General features: G+C 36.5%; 2 protein-coding genes across 5 annotated transcripts in view; one reads left to right on the top strand and one right to left on the bottom strand.

Annotated features, from left to right (window-relative positions):
• vps13a (vacuolar protein sorting 13 homolog A) overlaps window positions 1-14094 on the top strand; it is a 38789-nt gene extending 24695 nt beyond the window's left edge. For 2 of the 4 annotated variants that reach the window (XM_030144049.1, XM_030144048.1), the window contains 20 exons: window positions 1405-1462; window positions 1647-1818; window positions 2667-2820; window positions 3022-3168; window positions 3350-3431; window positions 3519-3588; window positions 3669-3783; window positions 3891-4004; window positions 4205-4350; window positions 4456-4537; window positions 6289-6402; window positions 6501-6576; window positions 6713-6876; window positions 7689-7734; window positions 7833-7956; window positions 8159-8273; window positions 10310-10395; window positions 10524-10647; window positions 10900-10974; window positions 13900-14094. In XM_030144049.1, the coding sequence (XP_029999909.1) occupies window positions 1405-1462; window positions 1647-1818; window positions 2667-2820; window positions 3022-3168; window positions 3350-3431; window positions 3519-3588; window positions 3669-3783; window positions 3891-4004; window positions 4205-4350; window positions 4456-4537; window positions 6289-6402; window positions 6501-6576; window positions 6713-6876; window positions 7689-7734; window positions 7833-7956; window positions 8159-8273; window positions 10310-10395; window positions 10524-10647; window positions 10900-10974; window positions 13900-13950 (2115 nt within the window). In that variant the 3' untranslated portion in view covers window positions 13951-14094. Of the gene's footprint in view, window positions 1-1404; window positions 1463-1646; window positions 1819-2666; window positions 2821-3021; window positions 3169-3349; window positions 3432-3518; window positions 3589-3668; window positions 3784-3890; window positions 4005-4204; window positions 4351-4455; window positions 4538-6288; window positions 6403-6500; window positions 6577-6712; window positions 6877-7688; window positions 7735-7832; window positions 7957-8158; window positions 8274-8658; window positions 8707-9665; window positions 10146-10309; window positions 10396-10523; window positions 10648-10899; window positions 10975-13899 lie in introns of those variants that run through there. The other 2 variants (XM_030144051.1, XM_030144050.1) reach the window with 2 other exon arrangements.
• A 277-nt stretch (window positions 14095-14371) lies between these two features.
• The window catches only part of LOC115426095 (guanine nucleotide-binding protein subunit alpha-14-like), a 22608-nt gene continuing 11919 nt past the window's right edge, over window positions 14372-25060 (bottom strand). Inside the window, exons 2-7 of the mRNA XM_030144053.1 lie at window positions 20064-20248; window positions 19822-19976; window positions 18018-18146; window positions 17786-17915; window positions 17550-17703; window positions 14372-15875 (exon numbers count right to left, since the gene is read on the bottom strand). Of these exons, the coding sequence (XP_029999913.1) occupies window positions 15685-15875; window positions 17550-17703; window positions 17786-17915; window positions 18018-18146; window positions 19822-19976; window positions 20064-20248 (944 nt within the window). The 3' untranslated portion in view covers window positions 14372-15684. The remainder of the gene's footprint in view (window positions 15876-17549; window positions 17704-17785; window positions 17916-18017; window positions 18147-19821; window positions 19977-20063; window positions 20249-25060) is intronic.

Here is a 25060-nt window from a genome sequence, read left to right as displayed (position 1 = left end):
AAACTAATGAGAAGGGATGACAGCCACTAAAAAACAACTGTCAGAGTCAAATAAAATGACAAAGTGATTAAAAACTAGAAGGACTGTTGTTTTCACCACTGGACACAGCTCTAAACAGAAAAGAATGAAGTTTAAAGTTGAAATCACAGCGTTTCTTCTACATGAGTGAGTTTGATTATGAGGTTTATGAAGGTGAAAAGTCATTATGTGATGTTCTTATCTTTGCTCAGTTCTCTGTTGATTGACAGTTCAGCCTAAACTCTGACAGTTCTGACCTTGTTTGGATGATTCCAAACAGATCTTTACTGCAACTACTGACAATATTAACTGTACAGAAAACAGAGGTAATTTGTGGATTTACTGTGACTGTTTTCAGAGCCTGTTAATCAGAATCAGAGTTGCCTTTATTTGCCAAGTATCTTCAAAGAATACAAGGAATTTTACTCCATTTTTTAAAAAAACTATGCACTCTCTGTACAACATAATAAACAAGCACTAAAAAACACAACTAAAACAGAGTATAAATAAGTAAAAAAAAAAACAACTTTTGTGCAAAAAAGCCAACAGTATACTCTCTCTGTACAACATAATAAACAAGCGCTAAAAAACATAACTAAAACTAACTAAAAATAACTAAAAACTAACTAAAAATAAGTAAAAAAAAAAAAAAACAACTTTTGTACAAAAAAGCCAAAAGCACTATTATGTAAACTATCCACTGTGCAGCACATTAAGGTTACAAGACACAGCATTATTTTGACAGATTGTCAAAATAACCAGCTATGACTTTTTATTTGACACCGAAAACTTGATGACACCATAGTACAGATGTTTGTTAACAATGAACTTGGATTCATTGTTGGTATTTGTAGTTGTAGGTGTTGTGATAAATGACCTCCCCGAGTGGCTGTGAGTTTAGAATATCACTACCATATATAACCTCTTTAAGGTTTGGAAAAAGATATTTTTGAAGAATTACAAATTAATTTTCAGCTCAACTTTAAATTAAATATTCTACTGCCGTTCCTTAACATTGCAAATATAATCCTTTACACAGATTTGGTCCGCAGCAAAGCTCAAGTTGTCATAATCAATCAGCTCCAAGAAATCAACATAAATGGGAGGCATTTTTCTACGGTGTACATTCCCTTCAGCCTTGTAGACAGGACAATAAATCCAAACAAACTGTAAATGTGGCTGATGTCCTCTGGCTGTATGGGTCAGCCAGGATACAGTTGATCTAATTCATTTGTCTTCCTTTTGTAGGACAGATGAGACGTCTTATGCATGTAACTCGACGAACAGACACAGTTGAAACTTTTTTATGAGTCTTAGAGGTGAATGCATTTTTTTGAGATGATATTTGTATAATATTTGTGTGTTCATCTCCCTTTGTATGTGTAGGACCACCGTGAGAACATGAACAATGAGGGAAAACTGTTTGTGGTCTCCTTTTATGAAGGTACGGTCCAAAGAGTGCACTTAACAATATACACAACTCCAATGTATCAAAAAGTTGTTTAAATCTGAACAAATAAACGAGTTAGCAAAATGATATCTGAGCGTTAATGAATCTTGAAGGAAGGATCACTGGAATTGATCCTAAATTTTTGACTTAACGCCTTGCTTTCCTCTCTGGTCCAAAGGTCTACAGCGTGTCGTGCTGTTTACTGAGGAACACTCCATCTACAAACTGCTTTGGGAGAGTGAGAAAGTACAGCTGGCTGAGCAGGAAATCATTCTGTCGCTGCAGAACGTAGGTGTGTCTCTGGTGAACAACAGCAGCAGTCAGGAGGTCTCCTTCATTGGGATCACAAGGTAGATAACAGCACACCACAAACCTGGGCACTTCCAGTCAGATAAAGCACATGCTCACATTAACACATAAAGACCCAAACAGACCCTGGCAACCAAAACCATCTACTGATCTAAACTGTTTAATACCTGTTGAGCCACTAATCGTATCAACCCATGTAAATAATTGGTGTAAAATGCAGTTCGTCATCTTTTCATGGTCATCAGATATGATTTATTTGGGCGTTCAGAGGCTCCAAAGTGAACATGGAAACGCCGTCATCTTCTACAACATTGATTCACCAGTAAAACCCATGAAGTTTGAACAATGACAATGAAGGGAGATGCATGTTTTATGTTCAGTTATTGGTATCTTTACTGAAAAAGTCACCTTTTCTCCAGTTTTTTCTGTTTCTGATATAATAAACCTCAACTGTAATCTGAGCTTTTATGAACATCTACATGATCAGTAAATGAAATATAGGAAAATACCTGATTTTTCACAGAAAAAACACAAAATACAGAAGATAATATTACAATAAATGGTGATAAGTCAGTGAAGGAAGGTTAAATATAGATAAAATTTCATTTGGGAACTGCCACAGAAGTAACAATGGGTCCTTATGGGTTAAAGGTTTAAGTACATGTTAAGGGGTCACCAAACTGAAATTAATTCAATACAGTAAAAATGGCAAATGAAGAATCCTCTTCCTCTTTCTACCGTGTTTTGTTCACTTAAATGTTGACATACTATTCATAGTTTTACAGTTTAGATCACTGCACAAAGTATCAGACCATGCACATTAAAAACAATTTTTTTTTTAGTGAGAGTTGTTTGTACGAGCTATACTCTTATTTCGTTTCATGTTTAGCTCTGACGTAGTGTGGGAATCGAAGCCAAAGAAGAAGAATCGGTGGAAAACTCTGAGCACTAAAGATGCTGAGATGCTGGAGAACAGTTACCAAGAATACATCGAATCCGGACCAATAGACAATGCCATCGTTGAGCTGGAGAACAACTTCCAGGTTAGAGACATGCACAATCCTTCATAGACTTTAAATGTGAAAGAACTGCATCTGCTGTTGACCCAGTTTGGTTTGTATTTCCATCATTACTCCATAATTTGACTTGAAGGGTTAATCACAACCTCTATAGATCAATACTTAAACAATATAAGATAGCTGTTGGCCTTAATGAATTATACGACGTTTGTAAATGTGTCCCAGGTTTCTTTTACTCCCAATGGCATGGACATGCGGATGCTGCAGCCCTGTGACGCTCCCCTTAGGAGGCACTTCCTGCCTGGGGTGAAGGTTGAGTACAGCGTCTCATCACGACAGAGATCATACAGAGTCCAGATCCACCGCATACAGGTGACAAAAGACACCAGTCAGACATTAATATCCTCCTTGTAAGGTTACAGTAGTTTGTCTCTCTTTGAATAACTTATACATTCATGTCATTCTTCTACAAAGCAGTGCTGCTTTTCTCATGTATATTTGTCCAAACTTCCATTTTTCTAACCTCAGTTTTACATGTTGTTATCTTCTACAGATCCAGAATCAGCTGCCAGGAGCCATCTTCCCTTATGTTTTTTACCCTGTAAAACTGCCAAAGTCTATTACTATGGACTCAGGTCAGATTATCTACCTTGGATTACTTAGAAATTGTATGTTGTTTACATGTAATGTTTTAATGTGTAATGTTTTCCTTTTTCTTACAGAACCCAAACCTTTGACTGACATCAGCATTGTCACCAGAGCAGCAGGGCATTCTGATATCTCACGCATCAAGTAAATATGTTTCCCTCAATTTATTTTTTTTAATCTTATGCTTTCCCTGCTAAATTTGGGCTGTTTTTTGTCTCTTTCAGATACTTCATGGTGTTGATTCAAGAGATGGACCTAAAACTAGATCTAGGCTTCCTGTATGCCATTCTGGACCTGTTCACACCTGAGAACGCCACCACCATGAGCTCAGAACAGGAGGTTAGACATTAGAAATTTCACAAACTCTCACCGTGTTCTATGTTTTGTTCAGATATTTTGCTAACACATTCAGTATAGATAAATCTACTGCATCTCATTCCTTCCAGGTGGAACTGTTTGAGAAGGACATTGAGTATATAAAGACAGAACTAAACCACGTTTCTGCTGCTGATACATCTCCTATCAGCCTCTACGAGTACTTCCACATCTCTCCCATCAAGGTTTGTATATGTACAAGAACTCAGCAGAAATGCAGAAAAAAAACATCTTTTCTGTGGCTGGATCTATTCATGATAAAGCGATATTACTGAAAGAAATGCGCAAAACATTTGTAATTTTACTTCTTGTTTTTGATAAAAGCATTAGTAAGTACTAGTGCGAACAGAGAACACTGTCATTCATTGTGTCCTTGTTTTTGCAGCTGCACCTGAGTTTCTCTCTGAGCACAGGAGGAGAAGATGGCCTGAAGGAGAAGAGAGATACTGAGCTGATCCCAGTTCAGTCTCTAAACCTGCTGTTGAAGAGTATCGGCGCCACGCTCACTGATGTGCAAGATGTCGTCTTCAAGTATGAACCCGCAAATAGGCTTAAGTTACACTCAGCAGCCTTTGGTTGTTTGAGTTCATGTTGGAATAATTCCTATCACTGTAATAATTACGTGCTTTGTTTTAGGCTGGCCTTTTTTGAGTTGAAATTCCAGTTTTGTACAGCGCAGCAGCTACAGTGGGAAGTCATCAGACACTATTCTAAGCAGGTAACAAAAAAACACAGTGATGAAGTCATTGGAAACTACACCATTCGAGTAACAAATAGTGCATTTTTGTCACATTTATGTTCCTCAAGGCATCAAACATGAGAGACAGTGTGACACTAACTATAGAACTATAAGGCGTCACAAAAAATGGGACACTCCAGTATATATTTATTTATTTTTTTTAATTTCAAGAAGACCGACTACAGCATAACGAATATAGGAACATGCAGGGCAAAGAAGTTCTGCTTTTCAGGTGTTTCCTTTGAAAAAACTGCATCTTTCTGTCACTTCTTTTTTTTGTCATTTAAGTTTTTATTGATTTTATCATATTTTCAGACATTTACAAAAAGGAAAAAAACTAAGTGAAAAAAAGAAAAACAAAAAAAACAACCCACAACTTAAAAAGGCAGCCACAAACCCCCAGCACTCCCACAATTCTTATACACATATATACATACACTTACAGCATGTACATAAATACAAACATATACACATATTGTCCACCAGCCCCCCTCGCGCACTTTCTCTAAGATGTTGCTGTCGTAATAAGAGCCATAAACATTTGCCATATTTGACTATTTTTGTTTGAATTCTTATTCACCCTGGCAATCATATTTTCAAAGGCAGCAGTCTCTGTCATGAGTTTAAGCCACTCTGTAAACTCTGGCCTATGTGGGCTTTTCCACTTACGCGAAATAAGCCTGGCAGCTTCCATAAGGCCCACTACTATCAGTCCTGACTCTGCTTTAGTCACGCCTGATGGCATGAGAGATCTATCCCCCAGAGATCTGTCACTTCTGTATCAAAATATGAACCTCCTCCATTTTGCAACTGTGCACCGTTAGTGATGCCCCATTTCTAATTTCTACTTTATTTGCCTGATAAAGAACAACAGATAGTGATTATCAGGTATTCCTTTTTTTATTAATTTATTTGGCAGAGAATAAAAAAATAGCGCTCGTGCCTCACAGCTAGAAGGTCCTGGGGTTCAATTCCAGCACCAGTCGATGGATGGGACCTTTCTGTGTGGTGTTTGCATGTTCTCCCTGTTTTTTTGCGGGTTCTCTCCAGGTACTCCAGCTTCCTCCCGCCATCCAAAGACATGCACTGATAGGTTAATCTAAAATTGCCCATAGGTGTGAATGTGAGAGTGATTGTTTGTTTGTCTCTTGTGTCAGCCCTGCGATGAACTGGTAACTCGTCCAGGGTGTACCCCACCTTCGCCCGTAAGTAGCTGGGATAGGCTCCAGCGACCCTAGTGAGGATAAAGCAGGTTCAGATGATGAATTAATTAATTAATGAATGAGACTGAAAAAATGCCATTGTTAATGTAACCGACATTGCCATTACCCAGCAGTGGATTGGGTGTGTTTTTTTTTTTTTTTTTTGAGGTTTGTTGAACCTGGCCTAAACAAATAATTCTGGTTGAGTATTTTTTGTTCGTCTGTTACTTTGTGTTGCCCTTCATATGATATTATGGCATTAAAATAAAAGTTGATATTTAAGTAAAATTGGAAATACAAATTGCAATACACGTATACAGTTGCAAAATTGAGGGAGTTCCGCATTTCAATCCCACCACTTTCCACGGAAGTCACTATAAGATATTGATTTCTGCAAGTGGGGCCTGTTCTACATACATTCTAAAACATGTTTCCTCAGTTACTGTGGTTTGCTTGATATTTAAAGAAAACTTTTGTTTGTTTATAGCTATTACTGTATATGAGTGAGTTTTTTCCTGTGTATTCCAGGCTATTAAACAGATGTATGTGCTGGTGCTGGGTCTGGATGTCCTTGGAAATCCTTTTGGGCTCATCAGAGGCCTGTCAGAAGGGGTGGAGGCCTTCTTCTATGAACCATATCAGGTGCGAGCAGAATAAAAAGCACTGATGAGCAAATATTGGTTTTGTATCTTCTTCATGTTAACCTGCTGTCTGTGTTTTTTTTTTTTTTTCTTTTCCAGGGTGCTATTCAGGGGCCAGAGGAGTTTGTTGAAGGAATGGCTCTTGGGGTGAAGGCTCTGGTAGGCGGTGCTGTAGGTAAGGGCATTTCTAGAAACAGCTGGACATATGCACTCTATTCTGTCTATAAGTCGTCTTAGTTGAGCGTTCCCAACACAGGAGTTTAAGAATAAGCTAAAGATATGAGAAGTGTAACAGCTTGTGTGTCTTCCAGGGGGAATAGCAGGTGCCGCCTCCAGAATCACAGGCGCTATGGCGAAGGGCGTTGCTGCCATAACGATGGATGAGGAATATCAGCAGAAGAGACGGGAGACGATGAACAAACAACCAAGCAGCCTGAGAGAAGGACTGGCCAGAGGAGGAAAGGGACTGGTGTCTGTACGTCAAACTGTGGATTCGTAGTAAAACACCAAAAGGCCTCATCTGTCTCTGGTGGAATAATAGCATCATACAGTAGTGGAAAAATATTTTTGGACACCCTTCAAATTTTACACACATTTCAAATATTATCTTGAAATATTGGGAAAATCTTTTTTGTTTTTCAAAAGCTGTGGCTGCATCAGACAGATACAAACAAATGCTGAGTTTTATTTTTTGTTTATTGTTAACAAGAAAAAAATAACAAAACTAATTTCTTGACAGTTTCAACATTATGCCCTGGATGTGTTTCAAGGGGAGTTATCTCACTGAAATGTCCAATTTTGACCTCAACAGAACAGAGCATGTGCATAAGGGAGCATGTGGGTTTGGAGAATGGTGCAATACTTAGCAGAATTCAGTGAATGAATGTTTTATTTCAGATACATATACTGCAAAAGTCAAAATCTTACCAAGTATATTTTTCTAATTTCTAGTCAAAATATCTCATCACACTTAAAATAAGACATAATCATCTAAAGAGTAACTTTTAAGTGAGATATAAGAACTTATTTTTAGACAATAGATCTTGAAAATCTTTTTTCAAGAAATCTCACAAGATAATTTTCACTTGTTTCATTGGCAGATTTTTTTTTGCTTAATTCAAGATATTTTTTTTTTTTTTGTTTATTTAAAAAAAAATCACCAATGCATGGGATTTCCAAAACGTTTTTCCACAACTATTTATTGACAGGTGTGCTAAAACAATATCTGCAACTGATATTTTGCTGTAATGAACAAATTTTAATCTCACTGTCTCTCTGTCTTCTCAGGGGTTTGTGAGTGGGATCACAGGAATCGTCACCAAACCCATTAAAGGCAGGTTGAGTGTGAATTTCACACTGATTTTCTATTTGCATCAGTTAATGTGCTGATAATAAATAGTAAATGTGGTGTTGCGCTCTGTTCTTGTGCAGGAGCTCAGAAGGAGGGTGCAGCTGGGTTCTTCAAAGGGGTCGGTAAAGGCCTGGTCGGTGCAGTTGCCAGACCCACAGGAGGCATCATCGACATGGCCAGCAGCACCTTCCAAGGGATCAAGAGGTAACACTACGGCGACATGTGTTTAGTTTATTTCCAGTAAACGTCTATCACAACGTGTCGTGTTCATGTGTCAGGCCTCGACAGATACTTTGTTTCTCATATGTTATCTCCACTTCCAGTATATCGGTGTTTATGTGCAGACATTAGTGTGTTTAAAGCCTCATCTCATTATTTGTTTTGGGGTTTTTTTACCCGTTTTCAGGGCGGCAGAGACTTCTCAAGATATCATGTCTTTGCGTCCTCCTCGCTTCATCCATGAGGACGGAGTCATACGTCCATATAAGGAGAGGGAGGGCATCGGCAGTCAGATGCTCCAGGTAAGACAAAAACCATAAATGTACCCAGATTAATATTTGTAATAATACTTGAGTTGGTTTTTTGTACGTTTTTGTTTTTTTTTTTTTGGACTTTTTTTTGCTGTTGTGGTTATGTTTTAAATTGTGATTTTAGACAATTTCAGTGTTTATATGGATGTTTTCATAGGTGTTTTGATTTTTGTTAAATTTATAATCACTGTGTCCTCTTCATCATGTCCTTATTTGTCCTCGTAGAATATGAACAGCAAGTTTAATTTGGCAAATTTTACGATATCTGGATGGATATTGTGCGGCTCATTTATTGTTTTATGCCAGTGTCATGTGTCTGTTGTGTTTGTTTTGGTTCATTTAAGTTGTCGGTTGCTTTTTTTGCTGACATTACCAGCAGTCAGGCTGGATGGAGTGGCTTGAAGTTACCACATATGAGACTCAGGTTAGACCGAAGTAGTCAGCTGGTAGTAATAAAATTTAGTACCTGTAGTAGTTCCCAAATGTTTTGCCAACAATAGGAGTTTTTGTGTTACCAGGTGGGAGTGTGTGAGTTAGCTACAGATTTATATCTGCTGGACAGTAGACTAGGTTCATATGTGTAGAGACGAGTATGATTTCATGTCCTTTGTCATAATAAGATTGTTTTTTACCATCTGATGAGAAATATAAGAGCTTGTTATACTGTTGTGTATACAGTAAATCCTATAATTTAATTTATTTAACAGTATATAACAGGTTTAGTTCAGGGTCACATAGAGCCCAATTGGAGCTCAAGCAGGAAAGTAATAGCATAATAACCTATAAATAATGAGGATTTCAAACTTTTCTCTATCTTTTACAGTGAAAAAAGTACAATTGAAAATGTCCACAAATCGTCCTTCAAAAAATATGAATAACATGAACAATCATACATTTCTGAAGAAAAATAAGTGCAATTTTAACAATATTTTGCCTTATCTTGTCATTTACACATTTACATGAACACTTCCAGATCACAGTGGATCTACAAAGACACAAAACATTTAGTAACAGGCAGAATATTGTTAAAATTGTACCTAATATTCTTAAGACACTTCAGGTTGTTCATGGCTGTTCAGGTTATTCTCATTTTTTGCAAAAGGCTAGTTTGTAAATGCAAACATTTTCATGGAATCTGGAGTTTTCCTTATTTGTAGATTATTATGCTCTTATTTCACTGGGCTGAATGGGGCCCCTGAATTAAAATGAGCTTGACAAACCTTGATTATTGATGTTTTCAGTGTAATTTTTGCATTTCATAATATATGCTGTATGTTTGACGCTCATGGTATATAACATAGGACAAACGGTGAGTGGATCGAAGTTGGTTTTGTGGGTCTCTGCTCTGACCTCGTGTGTCGTCTTGTCTTTTAATATCCACAGCGGACGTTGGCCTACAGTGAATGCAGTAGAGGTGGATCAGTGGATCAGAACCACGAGGAAAGCAGTTAGACTCTATTAGTGTAGTGTCGGCCGTAGGGTAGAGTAGAACCCCGTCAGTAGAATGAGCTGCAGGTCGTTTCAGTTTGGAAGATGCTGTCAAATGAGTTAGAAAAATGATGCAAAAGCCCCCTGAATGTTGAAATTCTTTCCGTATTTTGTATCCAAGTTTGTCATTTTGACTTATTGTGTCTGTTTTTCTCCTATTTTATTTCATCCGTTCCTTTTTGTTGTTTCCCCTCATCACTCTAAAACACCACACACTTTCTTCTCTTTGTTAAGATTCCATTCATCTTTATTTGATGCTTAAAAGTCATAACGATTTCCTCAGTGTCTCCTCTTCTTCCTGTATTTTATGTCTTTTTTCCTGTTTTGTTGGTCATTCACTGCCCTTTTGTTCTCAATAAAAGCTTCATAAATTTCTCCTTCCATTGTCTGTTTTCTCCCACCTCTCACCATTTTCCTTGAATTCAGTTTCATTTGAATCCATGATTATTACAGATGTTTATCCTTTTGTCTAATGTCTCTGTTCCTGTTGGTTTTAGACCAAGTATATGTCACTTCACTCTCCGTCTGTCTTCTTTCAGAAAATTGAGAATGGGCGTTTTGCCAAGTACAGATATTTTGCTCATGCCAAGGTCAATGAGTCGGACTTCCTGATGATTACAAAGAGGTGGGTGTGGTGAAAGCTTTGCAGATGTTTTGTTTGTACTTTTATTATAGGTGAACCATATGTTTAATGTTGAATAAATATGTGCGATGAAGACCTCTGTGTCTCTAAACGTTGACTCCTCTGTGTAGGGGGATTTTTTTTGTGACCAAAGGGACGTTTGGTCAGCTGACCTGCGAGTGGCAGTATTTGTTTGAGGAGTTCACCAAGGAGCCGATGATCGTAGAGGATCGCCGACTTCGCATTGAGGCCAAGGTCCATAAACATACTTTTACCTCTGACAGGTTCTTGACGGATCTTAAGAATTATTCATAGAAGTTCAGCATGTTTTTAGCAGATTAAACACAAACCCCACCCATTTTAGATTAAATTAACAACTTTCAGATGATGTATTTATGTATGTATGTATAAATGTCTCTTACTGTTTCCTTTCCTATGTGGAATACTTGAAGTTGTCTGAATTGAACTGAGATTGTTGCACTAAATGACTTTTGTTGTCGACTGCAGGAGAGAGTAAAGTCTGTATTCCATGCCAAGGAGTTCGGGAAGATCATCAACTTTAGAACTCCCGAGATAGCCAAGGTAAGATGGAATATAACACACTTCTATTTAATTTATCGTAGCTTTCAGGCAGAAACCTTGGAAGTCCATTTTTGGTCTTTTTTTGGGGGGGGTCATAAAACGATTCTACTGGTTGGTCTTCACCTTGGCCTGATGGTTCTAGAAATATTTAACCAATGAAAAGTGTTGAAAGCAGCATGTGACTACATCTCTTAACTCCAGTCATTTGTTTAGAATATACATCACAGATGTTAAACATACGGTCCGTGGGCCAAACCCGGCCTGTTAAAGGGTTCAATCTGGCCTGTGGGCGGAATTTATGAAATACAAAAAATTACACAGAGATATTATCAATGGTATTAAAATCTTTTTAGTTCAGGTTCCACATACAAACTCATATGATCTAAAGTGGATCAGACCAGTTAGATACTATTATAACTAGAAAAGCAGACCTCCGCCAAGTTGTAATGCACATGTGTAAATGATTAACCGAGGCATAATATTGTTAAAATTGCACTTATTTTTTTAAAGAAATTTCAGGTTGTTTTTGGTTGTTCATGTTAGTCACATTTTTAAGGGAACTTTATAGTAGTAAACACTTTCATAATGTAATTTTATTTTTTCATTGTTAATATTTTACTGGTCTGGCCCACTTCAAATCATATTGGGTTGAATGTGGCCCGGGGGGGGGGGGGGGGGGGGGGCACTCGTTTTAGTTTAGGGGCCACATACAGAACACAAGGTGCTTGAGCAGGTCTTGAAAGTCTTAAAAAGTATGAATTTTGAAACACTATTTTCCAGACCTTGAAAAGTCTGAAATTTTGTGTGAAAGTCTTAATAAAGCATGGATAAAATGTTTCTCCCACAGTTGAATTTTAGAGTATGCTCAAAGGCACATAATCTTGTAAGATAAGAAACACATGAGGAGAGAATCTAAAAAAAAAACTGGATGTGATTTCACTAACCGGTCAGTACTGGAATTATTCTCGTGAAACTTGTTTGTGATACCCATGGGCTTTTGTAATTTTCATATGTTTTGAAAACATTTCTGTCAGCAAAACATAATTTACTGTGATTTATGCATTCATTTATTCATTCATACATTTATTAAAATGAACTTTACTACACACAACAGATACAATCTCAACCAAAAAAGCTGGCACTCAAGTATAGAAGTACATAAAGTCAAGGTCTTGGGGAAAAAATTGGAGTTTTGAAAAAGTCTGGGATAAGTCTGGATAAAAAGCAAGCACCCTGAGAACAATATGATCTCACATGGGTCAGACCAGTAACATAATAACTTATACAGGGTGGGGAAGTAAAATTTACAATGAACATTTAGTTGTTTTTTCTCAGCAGGCACTACGTCAGTTGTTTTGAAACCAAACATACATTGATGTCATAATCATACCTAACACTATTATCCATACCTTTTCAGAAACTTTTGCCCATATGAGTAATCAGGAAAGCAAACTTCAAAGAGTGTGTGATTTGCTGAATGCACTCGCCACACCAAAGGAGATTTCAAAAATAGCTGGAGTGTCCATAAAGACTGTTTATAATGGAAAGAAGAGAATGACTATGAGCAAAACTATTAGGAGAAAGTCTGGAAGATACTATTAAAGAAGAATGGGAGAAGTTGTCACCCGAATATTTGAGGAACACTTGCGCAAGTTTCAGGAAGCGTGTGAAGGCAGTTATTGAGAAAGAAGGAGGACACATAGAATAAAACATTTTCTATTATGTAAATTTTCTTGTGGCAAATACATTCTCATGACTTTCAATGAACTAATTGGTCATACACTGTCTTTCAATCCCTGCCTCAAAATATTGTAAATTTTGCTTCCCCACCCTGTAAATAATGAAAACTTCAAAATTTTCTCTGTTTAAATGCAAAAAGGTAAAACTTAATTCTGATCTATCAATTCACAAATAGTGAATAACCTGAACGACCTGAAATTTCTTACAGCAGTCATATTTTGCTTTTTTTTAAAAATGGAATTATGTATTTTAAAACATTTCCCTGTGGTCTACATAAACTGTAAATGCTAGGCTTGGGTCTGCATTCTTCATTAATTCAGCTCCACAGGTCCATCTTCAACCCTATTTCTTTTTTTTTTTTTTTTCCTTTTTTTTTCTTCTTTTTTCTTCTTCTTTGACTTTTTCTCTCTTTTCAACCCTATTTCTGAGTAATGACACCAGAAAAGTCGTATTTGAGCGTTAGCCCTTTAAATGCACATGAGCTACTTCACACCCCGCCCCCTCCCGGTTGTTGGCTGTGCTGCTCTGTCCCATTCAACCAAAAACTGAATATTTTAGGTAATCAGCTCAGAGTTTGGACATATTTTCAGTATGGACTACAACTACTGCTGCTGACAAACCATTGTGTCATACTCTGAGAAATGTTCATCCAAAGTCTTGACCTTATATGTGACCTAACTAGTTATAAAACGTAGCAAATTAAGAAGGAATTAAAACTGGTTGTAGAAATCCACTTCATTTTTGCCAAAATGAATATAAAGACAGCTTTTGCAGCACCTGGAGGGTTCAAATTCAAGCTTTTAGAACTATTAGAGTCCAAATACACAAATAAATGAACCAAAGACTAATAAAAGTGGGTTTAGCAAAATATGACCCCTTTAACGAAAATGAAGTGCAGCTTTAAAATTATATTCCACTTCAATTATCATTCACACATCACAGTGGATCTACAAAGGCACAGAACAGTTAGTAACAGGTAGAATATTGTTGGAGTTTGGAACTAAAATCAGTTTGACATCCTTGACTGTTAATATCCTCGGTGTCATTTTTGCGTTTGGAACCTTTGGGCTGGTTTTGGTCTGTGGGCCGTAGTTTGACACCTCTGATTTATGGGGTTGTGTGTTCAGTCCAGACTCAGAATACGCACACGTACTAAACTGAGCTGTAAATGTGTTCTGTTTTCAGTGGGTTCTTGCCAAACTGGAGGACGCCAGAGAGAGTTTACCAAAATACTGACTCTGAGTGATGGAGGAGCAGAGCGGACACACAGACTGTTTCAGTGCCTTTGTTCTTTACTGCATGCTGCTTTTGTTTCCCTCCATGTGTGAGTAACGCCGGAAACACGCAGACAATGCTGTGCGTCGACTGTTGTAGTTAAAAGACCCAATGAGCAGATCATACATGTGCATGCCAACAAAAGGACTACTGACCTTCACAACACATCCAACCAAAACGCGCCGCTCGCACTTACTCGTCATCGCACATTTTTAGCCATTTCGTTTGTGACGGGACTGAAAAGCTAACGCTAAACCTGTGTTTACACACACGCCGTCAGTGCTGCTTGAGTCGAAAATGCTGATGAGAGAAACGAGAGAAGTCGAACATTACTCACGTCTAGTTTTATGAAACATATTTTATATTTTTTTGCCTCTAGAAACATCACGGTGAATCGCTGCTAGAGAGAACAAATAGAAAAGAGCTTGAATGACATTAAAGCCAAATCAGCCATAACTGTTGTAGCATCATGTTGACACGTTTAATGTTATATATTGTAATTTTATTGGATTATATAAAAGGGAACTAATTAAAAGTTTGAGTATGGCTTTCTAACAGACGTTATTCAAAATATGCATCCTTAAATCCTGCGTTTTCTTAATACTTCTCTCTATTCCTTCTTTTTTTTATACATTTAAGCAAGATGTAGACTGATCAGTGAGTGATTTAAAGACGCATGCTATTTTTATACTGTAATGACATGTATCAGTCAGCTGTATATTGATAGAATATTATGATTGATTTTTTGTATTTATCATCACCTCACACGGTAGTCTGTATAACAGCGTTGCAGATGGTAATTTTGTGATTTTTATGTTTTTTTTTATACCACAAGTATGCAATGCCGATGTTAACGATCTATCAGTGCAAAGTATTTAAAGACGATGACGCTCGTTATTTTCAGCCGCTGTTTACTTACATTTGAAGGGTTTGCTTTGGCTTGGGGTGCATTGCAGTTTAATACGACTTAATATTTCTGTTGTTATTAATGTCATTTATGTTTTTCAGGGATCAAAATATTCACTGCAGTGGCTTTTTTTTGTGTGTGATTTTTCCAATAAATAAAATTAACATGTTATAAATTTAAGCATGTTGTCTTTTTTTTTTGTTTTTTTTGTTTTTTTTTGCTCAGTAAATCTCAGACAAATGATTATATTATTATAGGTGTTTATTGAAAATGAATATAAATATAACTTTAATTTCTCCTAAGAAGATACAGTGAGTATGGGTTTCCAAAGCAAACAATTATTTACATGGAAGATAAACCCGAGGAGCTGTGCTGTGTGTCCTGAGTAAAGAAGGCACTTTGAGGCACAAGAAAAGATTCTCTACATATGATCAAATAAAGACAAACAGGACTAAAATAACATCAGCTGGAGCTAAATACAGGTAAAATATCCACAAAGATGAAAACTAAGCTCACACCGTAAATCTACATAATCGCATTCACAATTTTACAAGAAAATATTCACGTTTCCTGTCTCTAATGAAAACTAGTCTACATTTCACACACAGCAACATGTTCATATTCTCTCTGGAAAATAAATAAACCCTATCTTCTCCATGGTTGTTTAAGCAGAAAGGACCTGCCACATTGATGATTTTCTTTGCTTCACAGCCATAAAAATGATTGGACGGTCCTGTTTGTCTTTTGTCTCCTGTCCTCGCTTCTTTTTCTTCTTCTTTTTTTTTTTTTTACACCAGATTGAACTCCTTCAGGTTGTGTCTGAGGATGGTGTCTTTTACGGCCACAAAGACAAAGCGGATGTTTTCTGTGTCTGTGGCGCAGGTGAAGTGATGGTACACCGTCTTGTCCTTGTCTGGGTTTTGTTCCTGGTACATTTTGAGGATGAATTCTTGTCCTGCTTTGGCATCCTGCTGGGGTCCTATAAATCAGGGGTTTCAGATTTCATAAAGTCATACATAGACCTGTTGTTTCAACATTGAACAAAAACATGTTTAGACACAAAAATGAAAAGGGAAGTGTTTAATCCTTTAACAATAGCAGTCTCTGCACTTTACCGCATTCAAATTACTGTAACTCCTGAACCGTTTATGCTATCCACATAATTCAAATGGCACTGGGAAGCTGAGATTCTGAGCTTTCCGACAGTATATAACACTTTACGGCAGCAATGTGGGACTCTATTACAAGTACACTGGAATAAATTAAAATCTGACCAAGTGTATTTTTCTCATTTCTAGTCAAAATATCTCATCATACTTAAAATAAGAAATACTCACCTAAAGAGTAACTTTTCAGTGAGGTATACAAACTTATTTTTGGACAATAGATCTTGAAAATCTTATTTCAATAAATCTTACCAAGATAATTTTCATTTTTTCCATTGGCAGATTTTTTTTGCTTAATTCAAGATTTTATTTATTTGCTTAATTCAAGCAAAAAAATCTGCCAATGGAACAAATGAAAATGATCTTGGTAAGATTTCTTGAAATAAGATTTTGAAGATCTATTGTCTAAAAATAAGTTCTTATATCTCACTGAAAGGTTGCTCTTTACGTGATTATGTCTTATTTTAAGTGTGATGAAATATTTTGACAAGAAATGAGAAAAATACACTTGGTAAGACAGATTTTTGCAGTGTAGAAACGAATTGTTGCAGAGACTTCCACACAGGTTAAAAAACAAAAAAAAAAAAACACCTGGAAATAACAACAAATATGAATCCATAATATGGATACTGAATGTTCAAGACCAAAAAGCATGTTTGAGCAGATGTAAAATAGTTGAAAATTTATTTTATAATCTCAGAAAGTTTTGCTATGGACATTTACAGTTGTTTCTGATAATAAATATGCTAAAAACTTCAAGTCTGTTTTTTTCTTTTTTACTAAAACACACTGTATTAAGCATTTATTATTTGTATTAATGATAATTAATGGCCAGATATTGAAAGTTTAATTCTTCCTAAAAACAAAGGTGCAAAAGAATTGGCAAAAACACATTTTCTGACACTTATTGCAAAGAAAACATGAAGACACCTGATGTTTTCTTTGCTGCCTTTACATAGACTACTGACCACACCTAGTTACCAGACAAGTGTGACTCTGTACAAGAGATTCAACTCAATATCTGACATTAAGGGATTAGTCCAGACGTCGACGTCACATGCGTCAGGAGTGAAAAAAATACAGCTGTTAACTGTGTTACTCATTTCATGAGCAACATGAACAAAATAGACACCTGAGCAAATCATTTTGTGGAAATTACACCACATGTTTGGACCATGTGTTTTTAATGGCACTAAGTATAAATGATGATAAATCACTTAAGAAAAGTTAAATATAGAGAAAAAAAATATTTTGGAAGTGCCACAAAAGTAGCACCGGGTCTTTATGGGTTAATACAGATAAATTAAATATCTTCAGAACTCACTGTGCAATGCTGATCAGCAGAGTGTGTGTGTGTGTGTGTGATTGCTTTTTTATTACAGGTTTTATTTTTATAGTATTTTTTTCTCTTCTTACATTTTAAGGATCACATTCTCAGTTTTGCTGTAGAAGTAAAATGACATTAAAACATTCATCCATTCACTAACCTGTGAATTCTGGGAAATAGGTGGATATATGTGAGTACATGATCTTCTCGTTAAGGATGTCCGTCTTGTTGAGGAAAAGTATAACAGAAGAGCGCTGGAACCAGGGGTAGTTGATGATGGTTTTGAACAAAGCCTTGCTCTCCTCCATTCGGTTCTGAAATTAAAATCCATGTTCGTTTGAATTCCTAAAGGGACAGGTTACATCTAGATTCTGGTCTGTTGAGATGGATTCTCACCTCGTTGTCACACTCGGCCAGGACCTGGTCGTACTCACTCAGCGCCACCAGGAAGATGATGGAGGTGACGTTCTCAAAGCAGTGGATCCACTTCCTCCGCTCTGACCTCTGACCCCCAACGTCCACCATCCTGCCGTGACCACAGCCGATCCAACATTAGAAAACAGTGATGTTTAAGGTGTACGTTTGGTGTTACATCATCCAGGAAACAGCCGGCGTTGTTGTATCTCACCTGAAGATGACGTTCTCCATGTCGAAGGGGTACTCGATGATACCTGTGGTCGGCACCCGGACTCTGAGGATGTCCTGGAGGTCGGGTAGGTAAGTGGGCTGTGAAATTCGATCCAGTTCGGAGAGATAGCTGAAGAAATGTGAGGAAAATAATGACAGAAAGAGAAAATATGAAACAGTTTCACTTAAAACAATAAAAAACTGTTGGTACCTTCACTCTATTAACTCTCATGCATCACTGTGACTGTTTTGTCCATTTGGGTTAATTGTTCCTCTTCATTTGGTATCATGTTGGCTCTCTTGGCAAAGTTTAGAATTTTTGTTTCAGTTTTTCAGGATTTCAGCCAGGTGCATAAACTCACTAACAGTTGTTTCAGTTTTCTTTACAGTCACCTCTATGAAGTGCAGTAATAGAAGGAATGTGTGCATGTATGACTGTGAATGACGATATACAGTCGCAGAAAAAATTATTAGACCACCCTTGTTTTCTCCAGTTTCTTGTTCATTTTAATGCCTGGTACAATTAAAGGTACATTTATTTAGACAAATATAATAATAACAACAAAAATAGCTATTGGCTAAAGTTTACTTAGGGGGTCAAATGAGTGGCCATTTTTGTCAAAAAAAAATTGTGAGAAATGCATAGAACTGTGTTGAAAAAATGCAAATACATTTGTGCACAGACTACTGATATTATTTGACAATGGAAGCTCTATTTTCAGAAATACTGGATTTTGAATAGCATGTGTATGTGAAAACTTTTGCTGGTGGACGGACGTGACATTACCCATGATGCTCTGGTCAGTACCAGTACTTTATTAGTAATAAACTTATAGACTTACTATTGCTGATTCTCCTCTTATTCATAAATGTTAGTATTGTGGATCTAAAACAATAACAGCTGACACAAAAACACAAAATGTGGCAGTGGACGGATGTGACATGGTTGTTCCAGATCCCATCATACTGATGCTCGGCAGCCATGTCACCATTTCCACAAATGATCCCTGTGCAAAAACTAGGATCAGAACTATTTATTGTATAGTTTATCATCATACTAAAGAGTAAATACCAATATAGAATTGTTATTTCTTTATAAAAATGCTTATTATTAGAAAACTGTTGATTTAAAAAGAGATGTGTGACATTCTTAATCTATGTATTGGCGTAATATAAGCAGGATGGCTCAGCACCATACTCCATATTGCAACCAGTAAAAATAAAACATGTGATATGTGGTATATAATCTTGTGAGAAAAACTGGGGAATCTAAAAGAATAGAATATTTGTTTTTCAGGTAAATTCAGTTCAAATATAACTTGGCCATTTGTGACATGAAAATATAGCATTAATTGTGATGAAATTGGACATTTTTGACCTGAACACATAGTTCATATGACCATCAACATGTTGCAACAGAACTGAAATCCTGTAAATTTGCATAACTTGCATTTACCAACACAAAGTTCCTTTGGGGATTCACTTATATTGATTTCTTATGCACAAAGACATAAATAAGACCTCTAAGCAAATTTTAGCCATCATAAGAGTTTAATTTCAGAGCTGATATCTAACCATTTTCCATGTTTTCTTGATAATAACCAAAATCACTTCAGTTCTTACATCAATATCTATGGCATTGTACTGACAAAAACAGTGCTTTTAGACATTCTATGTTTTCTTTTCTGTCTGTTTTAGTCACATGATACACACAGGAGTTAGAACTTGATTACATAACCGTTGTTTTTGATGACTTTTGATGGTCTCATAATTGTTTTACGCGCATCAGTGTGCGCATCACTCACTATTTGGTGGAGTCGGACAGCTGGTACTCTCTGCGCCGGTCGTAGCACTCCTGTATTCCTGCATCTTCCCACAGACCCTTTATAGCCACTGCCAGACCTTTGTCAAACTCCTCCACTTTATCCACTTCCACCTCCAGGATTGAAGGGGCATTGCTCTGTGGGCAAAAAACAAACGAGATGGGTTCGTTTACCAAACCCTGCTGGGATCAGATCTGATCAGAGTAGAACTGGTGTATCTGTACCTGGTTCTTGGGATCAGCGAAGGCTATACCCAGGGCCTCCATGGCTCGGATCATGGTCTGCATAGACGTGTAAATGTTCTGATAGACCAGTTTAGCGTAGCTCTTCTTGTCCTCCTCTGAGTATCCTCCTCCGTGGATGATCCGCATTTGTTTGATGAAGGTACTCTTTCCACTCTCTCCAGTACCTGGAACACACAGGAAGTATATTGTATGATCATACCTTACATAAACATATATATGTCACAGTAGAGATTGAAATCCAGTAGGATTCCTAATCCTACTAGGACAGATAGTAATTTTAGTAAGACATTAGGATCTGAAGATTGGAATTCCAATCTGTCCTAGGAGAATTTGCAATCCTACTAGGACAGATTGTAATTCTATTTGGAAGTGGGATCTGAAGATTGGAAAAATACGGCAAAAAACATAAGAATTCTGTCAGGACAATCTCGAATTCTATTAGGAGAATGTCAGATTATATCAAAATGTATGGAAAATAGACTGAATCATTTCACAGCCAAAATTCCAGTCAATTTCCGCATAGGTAAGCATACAATTTCGCCATCACTATTCCAGCTGAATTATTTTCATATCTTTCATATTTATATCAGTGTAAGGAAAAACCTTTGTAGTATTACTTGATTGAAATTTTGAAGTTAGCTGTAGACTAACGTTAGTGTCACTATTGAGTAGTATGTAGCACATTTAAGTATTAGAAAAATAACTGACAAAGCCTCTGTAGTATTACTTGTTTGAAATTTTGAAGTTAGCTATAGACTAAGTTCATTGTCACTATTGAGTAGTATGTAGCACCTTTAAGTATTAGAAAAAAACAACTGACAAAACCTCTATAGTATTACTTGTTTGAAATTTTGAAGTTAGTACTATAGACTAAGGTTATTGTCACTTAACTAGTGAGTAGTATGCAGCACATTTAAGTCTTAGAAAAAGTCTTTGAAGCTTAGCTATAGAATATTAGATTCAAAGTCTGTAAATTCTGAATGAAATCATGGTTTGTAAGAATATTGTTGTTGCTTTTACTTTTAACCCTACCATCTAGACCAGGGGGCAGCAAAATGCCAATGCCAACTTTAACATCGTACATTTTCTGAATGGCTTGGCAACAATTAGATAATAATAAAATTGTATGTTGCCATGGCAACGGGTTGTTTACAGGTACGTTTTTCAAATTCTACCGATTTCTGAATACAAATGTGTCTCATTTACATACCAATGACAGTTACAAACGGCCATTGAATAAGGTTGGACCAGATAGGACGGCTGGCATCCTGGTTACAATGTGTATTGACCTAAGGGCCATATACTGTATCTAAGATATGAAAATAATTCAGCTGGAATGGTGATGGCGAAATCATAGGACAGACTGAAATTCCAAAATTCCAATCTTCAGATCCCACTTCCAAATAGAATTACAATCTGTCCTAGTAGGACTGCAAATTCTCCTAGGACAGATTGGAATTCCAATCTTCAGATCCTAATGTCTTACTAAAATTACTATCTGTCCTAGTAGGATTAGGAATCCTACTGGATTTCAATCTCTACTGTGACATATTTATACTTAGCACCATTAACCCTTTCATGCATGAATTATGAGAACCTTAGTCAAGAATTTTTCAATGTGATCGAGTGTTTTTTTTTCTATAGAGTTACAAAAATATCCATGCATTTAATTTTTGAAGTAAAGAAACATGTTTAAAACCCAATATCAGAAAGTGATATAAAAACAATGAAATAAAAACATTTTTAATGCTGCTAATCTGATGTCTTCTCACATTTTAACATATTCTAATGCTAGTAATTACTCACTTCATAGAGATAATATACAAAAAAGCCCTTTTTGTCAAAGAAATAACAATTGATTTACACTAAAACATGTTACTGCAGATCAGGTTTATCAAGAACAGCACAGTTACAGTAATGGTATGAATGTCAGGGTATGAGATGGTGCGTAAGTGTCCACTGTGTTGGCTGATATGAAACTAAAACAACAAAACCCCTTAATATACAAGAGAACAGCTGGAGAAAAACTGTCCACTGCAGTGACTTATGCATGAAAGGGTTAAAAACACACTGGTCAGAATAATATGTATGTTTGGAGATATATTCAGTTAACTGGTTTGGGGTTACCTTCATATTGAAGAGGGAAGCACTGGTCATTTGAATGAATTGTGGACAAACTGTAATCAACTTAACATGTTTATTCAGTCACTGAATACAGGGACGCAGAAATTGAAAGTGTCATTATTCAATATCAGGTGTGTCCACCTCTGGCTTCCAAACAAACAGTTCAGCGACGACGCATGGAACTGTCAAGTCTCATGATCCTGAGTGAGGGACTCGATCTGATCTGATCTGGCACCGATCTGATCACTCAGACGACTGACTGTACTGCGATGACAGCGAGCGACTTCACCACGGCTCAGACCTTCTCATAACATGGGTCCTTCCTGTAGCCGAAATAATTCCAGATAACTGACATTGCCTTTCTTTTTGGCACCAAGTCTTCATTAATGGTGATTTTCTCTTGTTTGTTGCTCATTTTTCAATGTTGTTACCAGCAACTCACACCAAACTGATTAAGAAAGATTGTGATTGGTGGATCGCTGTGCGCAATGTGTGTCACATGCCCTTCAAATTAGATGGTTTTGAAACAAATAACTGTATTTTCTGTAATGGGACTGAAACCAAAAAATCATTTATTTTTCCATTGCATGTATGTGGAAACGTTATGGCTGGAAATTTACAACTGGTTTCACACAAACATTTGCCTTCTTGAAGAATTTTCTGTAATGGACATTACTTATGGACATGTACTGGACAATGTCAAAGATAGCTTTTTAATAAATAATATCATCATTCTGGGTCAATTTTACATACACAAATGTAAACGTCTGAAGATGAAACCCACATTTTCCAGTATGAGCTGGAACTGTCAAGTCTCATGATCCTGACCTAAGAGATTCGATCTGATCTGGCATCTGATCTGATCTCCCATCACTCAGACGACTGATTGTACTGCGATGACAGCGCAGATGGCTAGCGACTTCACCACAGCTCAGACCTGCTCGTAACATGCCAATGGCACGTTCTCTCTGTTGTATCGTAAGTTGTGGCATTTTGAGCTGGCAACAACATTTGGGCTTTTTTTTTTTGCTGTCTTTATGTGTTTATATTTATTCTTCTGTACAGCACTTTGGTCCACTGCATTTGTTTTAAAGTGCTTTACAAATAAAGTTGGACTGGATTGGATTTACATAGACTATTGACCACACCTACAGTTACCAGTCAAGTGTGACTCTGTACAAGAGATTCGACTCAATGTCCGACATTAAGGGATTAATCCAAATGCTGACATCGCACACGTCAGGAATGAAAAAAATACAGCTGTTAACTGTGTTACTCATCTCATGTGCAAATTATACAAAATAGACACATAAGCAAATCATTTTCTGGAAATTACACGTTTGGACCATGTGTTCTTAATGGCACTAAGTATAAATGATGATAAATCACTTCATTTGGACGTTCAGAAGCTCTGTTGTTACCGTGGAAACATTGCCATCTTCTACAACTGGGGTGGGCAACTTGTGGCTCTAGGGCCACATATGGCTCTTGGGCCCTTTTCCAATGGCTCAATATGGCTTTGTCAGAAACCATATGTAAATGAAACACTTTTTTTTAACACTTTTTCAATTATTGCAGCAACGATAAAGTGATTCTGATGTAATGCAGTTGTAAAGAAGTAGATTATACTCCGAATTCATTAAAAAAATAGTAGTAGTAAAAGTAGACTACTTTTTAACCTTATGACACTGGAGGTATTCGTCTGTATTCTTCATTGTAAAGAAAGCCTTCAGATTCCAGGTGATTTTTGCTGCAAAACAAAAATAATGACAAATATCACTGTTTTCTTTAGTTCTGTAAATGCACTGAAACTGTGATTTATTCTCCACATATTCTGTACTAGGGATGTAACGATTACCGGTATAGCGATATACTGCAGTAAAATTGCAGACCGTTTGCATTACCGTTTAAATTCTAATTATCATGATAACCATGTTTGATTACCGCACTTTCAGGGGGAAAAAACCTTATGTAAAGATCTGCTTTTATGTCAAATATTTGAGTATAGTTTTAATTTATTACAATTTTAATTTTATATGCCTAATATCTGGAACCAATATTCACTTTTAAAGTCTTTGAAAAGATTCGTTAAGCATCTTTGTGTTATATATGCAATAAATTACATACATTTTTCAAATCGTATTTTATATTTTTTTGTGTTTTTTGTCCTTTTGTGTTGATATAGTAGGTTAAAGTGAAAAAATAATAGACAGATGATATAGATGAAGTTTTGCTGAAAAAAAAAGATCCCAAACATGGGTATAGTAAACATTTGTTTATATAGTATATAAAGGCAAAATAAAAGGACTGAAAAACAGATGAAATAGGCTCAGACCACTAAGGGTTAATATTTGAATGTTTCTGTAACAGAAGGTACATTGTGCCAGTTATTTTATTTTATTTTATTATTATTATTTTTGTTGTTGTTGTTTCTTTTTGGGGTTTTTTTTTAAAATACAACTTGGTTAAATTATTTCAGTGTGTGTATCAGTACTTTTTGAACATTTTGAGCACAATTTCAACAATACCGCAATAATAATGATAACCGTGATAATTTTGGTCACAATAACCATGATATGAAATTTTCATATCGTTACATCCCTATTCTGTACAAACTAATCTTGAAGTGTTTCTTAAACTGTCACCACTTTGAGGAAAGATATAAGTGTATCTTTTGGCTCCAGACAGTTTAGTTTTTCTATTTCTGTCCTAAAATGGCTCTTTAGGTTGCAAAGGTTGCCGACTCATGATCTACAACACTGATTCACCAGTAAAACCCATGGAGTTGGATAAATTACAGTGAATGGAGACGCTTGATTTTATGTTCAGTTAATGATATCTTTGCTGAAAAA

Source organism: Sphaeramia orbicularis, chromosome 9 (assembly GCF_902148855.1).
Source record: "Sphaeramia orbicularis chromosome 9, fSphaOr1.1, whole genome shotgun sequence".
NCBI lineage: Eukaryota > Metazoa > Chordata > Actinopteri > Kurtiformes > Apogonidae > Sphaeramia > Sphaeramia orbicularis.
The sequence above is the reverse complement of the archived record's forward strand: the minus strand, read 5'-3'. Positions and strand labels throughout refer to the sequence as shown.